Genomic DNA, 8,867 nt, shown 5'->3' with positions numbered 1-8,867 from the left:
CATTCCTGTGTATTCTCACACAGAATATTAAAGGTTTTCCAAGCAACCTACAGCTGCTACAATGAAGTTCTGAAGTTCTGTCCCAATCTATTAATCCTGAGAGTTTTTCCCCACATACAGGAACTGGCAAAACCATTATTTACATTCCTATAAAAACCCTTGCAGTCAAAATCCATTTTAGCTGAAATGTGGGAGCGGATTTCAACCAAGAGCCTAAGCAGAGCACGCTATACCACAAAAAAAATAAATCACACATGGAACTGGTGAGGTCTGTATCAACTACATGGATCACAGCAGAATATTCTTCATGACCCGTTTTCCTGTACACCAGCAGGAACTCTAACTGATCAATCAATAACAGCCTACAGTCGTGAATTACCATAGGCAAAGGTCAGAATACTCGTATACTGTAAATAGTCTCTTTTCAAACTCTTTTTCCCTGACCCTTGTTCTTCACTATCCTCATATCAGTTGTTTTCCAAACCCATCCCAAGTTCACAGTTTTTTGTCAAATATAAGTTCTCATGCCAACAAGTAAGCAGAGCAGCTGACTCAAACCTTCTAACAAAAGATACGAGAGATGCACATTGGAGGAGGGAAAATAAACATGAGAGCCCCCTGACCCATACAGGGTCGGTGTTCCACAAAGACATCAAGTAACTTGATTGCTCTCTCCCACAGACAGAAAAACAGCAATCTATCAGTGGCAGAAATTTTATTTTTTTCTTTAAATCCCTGATTCAGGCTATTCTAACTGCAATCAGAGATAGATAAATATTAATGCACAATTTGCTATTCTGTTTTGGTCTTCTGTCTAGCCCCTCTGTTACAGCTCCTACAGGAAGTTTGGAAATGGAAGACTTTTTCCTCCTCTGTTAACGTTATTCCTTGTTTCTAGGTTTGCTGGATGAAGTGGTTTCGTAACAATTATAAGCAAGTTCTTCACAGCTGCAGCAGGTCTATGAGTGATACTTTAGTGCTGCACAGGAATATTTACCATATGGATATGGTTATAAGCATCTGTCAGCCCATCTTTTACTATCAGGTCTTCCAGCTTTACTCCTCCATAAGGCGTTGATCCTCTACTCATTGTGCAGGGAACGTTAGACATGCTCTCCATTCCACCAGCAACCATCACATCCTGCTCAAAGGAAACAAGGTTACTAATAACACAGCCTGTTCTCTACGACTTCTTGTAATACAAATATTAGCAAAAGCTTCAGCAGGGATACTGTGTTTCTGAGGAGTCTTAGAGAAAGAGGACGCAAACTGAAGCTGAGATAAGGCAAATGGAAAACCTATAAACAGCAAAGCTGTAATGACCATAAGTACACCTACTGGTCATCAGGCTACATCCCCAAAATCCCTTGGATCTCAGGATGTGAAGAACAGACACAGTCGTGTTTAACAGCATGTTTGAAATACAGATAGATATAAGAAAAATGCACACAGCAGCGTGAGTCTCAGAGTTCGATAGTACAGTTAATGCAAATTCAAAAACGCTTTAAATTAAAACAGCAGTAAGAAAAACATGAAAGCTTTTTTGGTTTCTTTAAATTAAGACTCAGAGAAATAATGCTTTGGTTCAGAGCAGATTATAAACTAGATCCAGGAACGGTGACATGAAGTAATAAAGAGAAGAAAGAAGGCTGGAGACAAACAGGAAAGGCAGATAAATAGGAAAGGCAGCTGAGATACGGAAGCAGCAACAGATCACGGGAACAGGAGTCCCTGGCATTTCAATTCCATAAAACACAAGACGTGGAGACAGAGTTCATACAATTGTTTATATGATGATGTACACTGACACAAACCACTGGGAACCATCAGTGACTTCCACACCACAGATACAGTCTGCAGCCAGGAAAAACAAATGAATACAAAAAACTCCCATAATTTATAGCTTGGCAAACCCAATAACTGGCCCAGTCTCTGCCATTGCTGCGACTGGCAGCACAGCAGGTGTGATGAGCTCGGCTGAAAACTCCAGTTCTCTTCAGAGCTCATGGCCTGCGTCTGTCAAACCAACGAAATGCACAAGCACTCTCATGAAGTCCCTGGTTGTAAATCACTAAATCCAAATGTAGCTGTTTACACAGACACGCTGGGCCTGGCTCAAAGTCCAGTGACAAGACTTCCACGACTTCAGCAGGCTCTGGACAAAGTGCCGTTCTCTGCAGAGTGAGGCCAAACCAATAAGCAGTTGCTTAACTCAGCTTTGCTGTTATTTTCACAGAAGGGATAACAAAAAAATATTTTACTTTTGTTCTAAACAAAGAATAGTAATTACATTTCTCATTCATCAGCTACTTTGTAAACCAAAAATATATATTGAACTGACAATATTTCTACTCCAGAGAAGGGGAGATGTTTCCAAAAATTATTTTGACTATAGAATAAAAAAAGTATGTGTTCACATTCACGCTTCTCCCATATTCTTTGCTGCACTGCATTTAACAGCTTTCTAAAGGTGACGTGGTCTCCCACCTTCCCATTAAGTGATACCTTTTTCCCCATCGTATGGAGAAACCCAGAACACAGTTGACAGTGATGAGCAATTCCCCTCCATCAAGCTCTATTCAGTGAAGACACTTTTCCAGCAACAATAGATTCCACTTCTAAAAAAATACAAAAAGCCTGCAAAATCTTTAATGTCCTCAGAAACAATATTCATTTAAGTGTTTAAAGTGTCTGAAACTCAAGACTAAATGTGTTTCAAAAACTAAGCCTATAAAAATTTCTTCATTTTTTCAAACCAGAAAGCTTGAGAAGTTTCTTATTTATTTTTTGGGAGTGGGGCAGGAGGTTGGGTGGGAGAAGAGCAGTAGGAAGAGGATGTAAATACAAAAACACATCTGACAATTTCCTAACTGTAATAGTCACAATTTTTTTTCCAATTTAAATCAAAACACACTTCTGTGACTATAAATTTAAGGTTTCATCAGCAAAACAAAACCTCGCTAATCAGCTTTACTATCCCAAGTCAAAAACCACGGTCCCAAATCAAAGTGCACAGTCATCAGTAGGGCAGGATCTACATTAGCTGTGTGTTTTATCCATAAAACAGCACTTAAAATCCACGTACCTGACTCCCGCACATCAAGCTTTGCGCTGCCATCATGATGGATTTCATTCCCGAAGCACAGACTTTATTGACAGTTGTCGTAGGAGTGCAGATTGGAAGACCTGAGTCAAAGAAGTCACACAGGCGACTGTATTAATTAAAAGGTCCACTGACACCTTATTGGTATCAGCAGTATTTCATACGGGAATTGATTTTTATCTAAGCCCAAGGTGTCCTGCTTGCACTATTTACCCTGCCAGGGCAATGTATCTGCCCTCAGGACTAGTTACTACCACTCTTGGAGCCTCTTGTCGTTTCTTCCATTTCCTGCTGCAGTACCCATCTTAGAGAGAATCCTTCCAGTGCCAGCTCCAGACTCCACAGGAAGATGAGTGTAATGCCATACTCTTATTTGCAGTTCAAGGAAACTCACTGACCCCTAATCTGGCAAAATGTAAAAGATACACTGAAGAAAACACCTGTTTTGTGAAAGATTCAAAGAACAGTATCCATCATGAGTGTGAAGTGCTCTGGAAGTAGCAGCCTGGTCACCAATATTGTCTTCTCCAGGTTCTGCAAACACTGTAGGCAGCAACATCCCTTGTGTGTATGAAAATTGATTCCTGAGGATGCACAATGAGGCCCACTTACACAAGTACAACATCCCTCCACTATGGGGAAAAAACCAAACACAGACTGTCTTGATAAATGGCTGGGCACCACTCTGATTTAACTCACAGGTCAGTAATCTACACTGTCTACATAAAACCAAAAACACTTCCACCCCAGCATCAAAAGAACGAATACCTGCACCCAAGACTGCTTGTCTTGCTGGAGCTTGTCCTTGGCCAGCCTGCAAGACATTACCCATATAGGCTTCTTTCACTTCTTCTGCAGGGATGCCTACAAAACAAAATTGGTTCAATTCAGGATTCTTTGTGCAGAAGATGTAACTCCCTTCTACAAACCTTCCCATCAAAGTTTTCTGTCACAAACTGATGCAACGTGCCACGTCCGATCCGTGTGCAAACAGGCTTCCCTGCTGGGTGGATCCCAGATCTCTGCCCTCACACTCACAGAACATGGTGAGCAGGTGACCCCCACTGAAAAGAATCCCCTTGTTTACCCTGAAGAAAAAGCTACAAGTAGCTAATTAAAGCCCACATTTCCAAGTGTCACTAGTCACCCAAGAAGCTCAATTTCCATTGATGGTTAACCACACAAAACTTTCTACCCACTGTGCCTAAAGAAACAGTTTTGTTTGTTTCTTTACCAGGGCTGAGCCAAGGCCCCAGGCAGCTGCCACCAGCCAGAAGAGGCCTCCTGCTCTCCCACTGCATCTCTACCAACGGCCCCAGTGTCCAAGTTCTTGTAATAAGGCTGTTTCAAGAAGCCTGATTTGTAGAAAATTAACCCTCCTCTCTCCCCAAAAGGCTTTTTAGCTAATTTGAATCCATCAACAAACACACAAGGGTGTCCTACGAGCACCCCATGTGACAAATGGGCAGAGAAAGGAAGGGCTACTGGTTTCAGTATTAGGCTAGGTGCGTCATAAAACTCCATCCCAGAAAAACATTTTGGACGTTCAATCGGATTTGGATTAACACAGATATCTCTAAGTAATATTCTGCTCCTAGACGGCAGCACTTAATTCAGGTTGAAAGAAAACCCATCAGTCAACTTCACTTAAATACCATTTGTTGATAAAGACTTTAAAAGTGGCACAGCAGCAAAAAAATCACATGATCTTTTGTTTACCATGTGACTTAAAAGACACAGACCGTACTTTTCTGAGTCACTTGAGGTTTCTTTGTGACAGAAAAAATATTGACACATACCTGCTCTGTCAATCGCTCCCTTAATTGCAATGGAACCAAGCTTAGTGGCTGGCAATGACGAAAGAGATCCCTGGAAAGATCCAATTGGTGTCCTTACAGCACTTGCTATCACCACCTCCTAAAAGAGAAGCACAAAAAGTCACACATATACCAGTATTTTTTAAATTTATCAACTTTTACTCTTCCATTGATGTCAAAGCTTCGCTTTTATCCTGCAAGTGCTTCAGAGCACTAAAATAATCTTTATTAATGCATGCAGCATGGGGAATAAACATAAGGGTTTAGAGACTGGCGTGCAGCTGCAGGGCTACGATCTTGTTGGGATCACGGAGCCACGGTGGGACGACTCCCATGGCTGGAGTGCTGCCACGGGGGGATACAGGCTCTTTGGGAAGGACAGGCCAAGGAGACAAAGAGCGAGGATTGCCCTTTACATGAGAGGACAGGTGGAGAGCAGGGAGCTCAGCCTTGGGATGGATGATGCTCGAAAGAGTCCCAAGGCCCTGGAGGGAGAAAGAGTTGCAGAAAATTGGTTGATATTTGATGATTACCCACTCTAAGCTCAAAAGCAGTCCATTCCAACAAGGAGGAAGTTGGGTAAAAAAATGCTACGAGGTCTGCAGGGATGACTAAAACTTATAAACAAAAAGGAAGTATATAGATGGTGGAAGGAGGGCCAGGCAACCTGGTAGATACTGTGCAAGCATGCAGGGATGAGATTAAAGCCAAGGCCCAGACTGAATCAAATCTCACAAGAGATATAAAAGGTAAGAAGAAGGGCTTCCATAAGCACCTAGGAGGCAAAGGGAAATGCGGGCCTGCTGCTGAATGGGGCGGGGCACTTGGTGACACAGTACATGGAAGAAGCTGAGGTACAGAATGTCTTCTTCACCTCATTCTTCACTAGAGACTAGTCTTCAGGAATCCCAGGCTTCAGAGACCAGGAGGAAGGCTGGAGCAAGGAAGATGTACCCTTGATGGAAAAGGATCAGGTCAGGGAAGCAAACTGGACCTACATAAATCCACAGGCCCTGCTGCAATGCACACACAAGCGCTGAGGGAGCCACTCCCCATAATCTTGCCATTGTCACAACTGTGAGAGGTGCCTGAGGAACTACCAGCAGGACAGCCTCACCTAAATCCTTGGCAAAGTGATGAAATGACTAATTCTAGAAATCACTTCCAGACACAAGAGCAAAAAAATCGTAAGGAGTTATCAGCGTGGATTCACCACAAGCAAGTCAAGAACCTTCGACAATGAAATGTCTGGCTTGACAGATGAAAGGAGAGCAGTGAACACTGCCTGCCTAGGCTTCAGAAAGGCTTTCAGCACTGCTTCCCATAAGATCTTCACAGAGAAGCTGTTGATGCATGAGCTGGATGAGCAGACAGTGGGGTGGACTGAAAACTGGCTAGGTCCAGGGGGTGGTGATCAGTGGCACAAAGTTTGGCAGAAGACCACTAACTCTTGCTGCAAAGGCAGCTAATGATACCCTGGGCTGCAATGGACGAATCATTGCCAGCTCATCATGGGAGCTGGTCCTCCTCCCAAGTTACTAGAAACAGGACAAGAGGAAATGGCCTCAAATTGCATCACGGAAGGCTTAGATTGGCTATTCGGAAAAGTTTCTTTACAGAAAGAGTGGTGAGGCATTGGAACAGGCTGCCCAGGAAAGCAGTGGAGTCATCATCCCTGGAGGCGTTCAAAAAAACATGTAGACATGGCACTTAAAATTTAGTAGTCATGGTAGTGTTGGGTTAACAGTTGGACTACAGGACTTTAGAGGTCTTCTCCAACCTTTATGATTGTGAATCCCCTCTGCTCAGCACGGGTGAGACACAACTGGATTACTGTGTCCAGTGTTCGGCTCCTCAGTGTACAAGGGAGACATGGACATGCTGGAGAGAATCCAACAAAGGGCCACAAAGACAATGAAGGGACTGGAGCACCTCTCCTAGAAGGAAAGAGCTGGGACAGCTACTGAAAAGAAGCAATGAATACCTCCAACTGTGCTGGTTACAGCAGAATTCAGACACAAAGCTTTACACGGTCTTAACCACAAGTTCTTTATTTAGTGAGAAAAGCAAAGAAAGAGAACACTAGAATAAATTCAAAGTAAAAAAATACAAGTTATGCTTGTTTAAAACTAGAGAAGGTTTGTCCGCTTCTGTAACCTATTAGTCATGATTGACTTCAGCGACAGTAGCCTGCTTGTCCTCATCTTTTGCATTGTAACAGCAAGTTGCACAGTAACATGTTAAGTAATCATTTTGAGGTTATTTGTATCAGCTGAATTTTCTAACAATGGGTAGACATTTGCATCAAATTTAACTGACATGCTTCCAATCAATTTTGTCCCACACTACCGAACAATCAACAAAGCAAACTTTTATTCCCAACTTTGCAGTAAGGTGTGACTTGGGCACAATTCACATTGTCTATAATGCATGGGTTTTTGTGATAACCTCTTACGAACTTCAGCAATCAAGTAATAGATTTAAAAAAGTGATTTATTACAATCAGTGCTTATACTTACATTTAAAGTACGCTGTGATGCATAGCCACGGCTTGTATACTTCAGAGCCTGAAAATATAGCAAGTCCTCAGAATTTGACATCAAGAAAGCCAATACCATGACATTTCAGTAATGTACCTTTTTCACAGAAGTCATAATTTTAAAAAATAGTATCTGTGAAACACTGGAAAATATTAAATCACAAATCATAAAATGCTTTTTAAAAAGGAGTGTAGTCCAGAACACAGTCTAGCCATAAATATTTTCTGGGAAAAAAAAGACAGATATTCCTTTAAAAACAAAACGAAATTAATTTTGGCCAAATCTGTTATGTACACATACAGGATATGTCTAAACAAGGGAGGGAGTGGTGCTATCTTGGAAAAGTTTACCAGTCTTGCTGTCTGCTTCTCTGGACTTTGGTTCATCCATTGCTATCATTAACTTTACTGCTTTTTAGACACTGGCAGTTTTTGTCTACAGCTTCCTTTCATTGGCATTTCATGAACAAAAATGAGGATAATGAATTCAGAATGCTGTATGACAGCTGGACCTGATCTTAAGAGGTCTTTTCCAACCTTACTGATTCCATGATTCTATGACAAAATCTTTCTTGGTTTTGCTGAGTTTTGGGGGGGCCGGTTAGCTCAGTGGTTTGAGTGCGGTGCTGGCAACAAGGACCAACACCGAGGTCGTGGGTATCACCTGAGCAGGCTAATTTAACCAGCTACTATTTTCATCTAATTAATCAGTGTAAAGATACAAAGATACAGCTGTAGGTATTATTTCACATATTAGACAGTTATCTTTCAGTTAGTGGTTTAAAGTATCAGCGGAGTGTAAGCCATTCTCTTAGGCATTTCAGTACACTGTAGACCTCTTGTTACCACTGAGTGAGAGCTAAATAAATACTAATTAAAACTAACAACTTCTTAAGGACACCACAAAAACACCATCAGTTTTACAAATCTATATATTCCTTCTGGTATTGTGTTTGCAATGTGAAAATGTGGTCTGTCTCTCCTCATGTGACTACCTTCAACTGATAGTTGACAGATTTTTATTTTTTTTACTATGGCTTTTCAATTGCGGGTTGGGGTTTTTTTGGTTGGTTTGGAGTTGGTTTTTTTTTTGTTTGATGTGGTTTAGCCCAAGTTGTAACAGCCAGCTGAAAGCTTAACTTAAAGTTCTCTGGCAATGAATTATGTCCCTACAAAGCTTTAATTGGATGGCTCTCAAGAACTAGTGTAAAAAACAAAACAAAACCAAAAGACAACAACAAAGTAACGTCTAACATGCCCTTCCTGGGCTACACCCGAAGGTTACCTTGGTAGTAACCCAGTTCATGCGCCGCGTCACTCACAGACTTTAAAAACAAAAAACACCACACAAAAAAAAACAACAAACAAAGAAACAACAAAAAATCCCCCAAGCTACAAAACACTTTCT

The 8,867-nt window shown here is 41.6% G+C and overlaps 1 protein-coding gene across 1 annotated transcript in view; it reads right to left on the bottom strand.

The window, feature by feature from the left end:
• Positions 1–7,487, bottom strand: part of ACAT1 (acetyl-CoA acetyltransferase 1) — a gene marked incomplete at its 5' end in the record, with an annotated part of 12,567 nt that extends 5,080 nt beyond the window's left edge. Inside the window, 5 exons of the mRNA XM_009873043.1 lie at positions 998–1,141; positions 3,086–3,186; positions 3,872–3,967; positions 4,903–5,020; positions 7,440–7,487. Of these exons, the coding sequence (XP_009871345.1) occupies positions 998–1,141; positions 3,086–3,186; positions 3,872–3,967; positions 4,903–5,020; positions 7,440–7,487 (507 nt within the window). The remainder of the gene's footprint in view (positions 1–997; positions 1,142–3,085; positions 3,187–3,871; positions 3,968–4,902; positions 5,021–7,439) is intronic.
• Between the last annotated feature and the right edge of the window lie 1,380 nt (positions 7,488–8,867).

The sequence above is a fragment of the Apaloderma vittatum genome, unplaced genomic scaffold (assembly GCF_000703405.1).
Source record: "Apaloderma vittatum isolate BGI_N311 unplaced genomic scaffold, ASM70340v1 scaffold14367, whole genome shotgun sequence".
NCBI classification, from domain to species: Eukaryota; Metazoa; Chordata; class Aves; order Trogoniformes; family Trogonidae; genus Apaloderma; species Apaloderma vittatum.
This window is presented reverse-complemented; position numbering and strand designations above follow the sequence as displayed.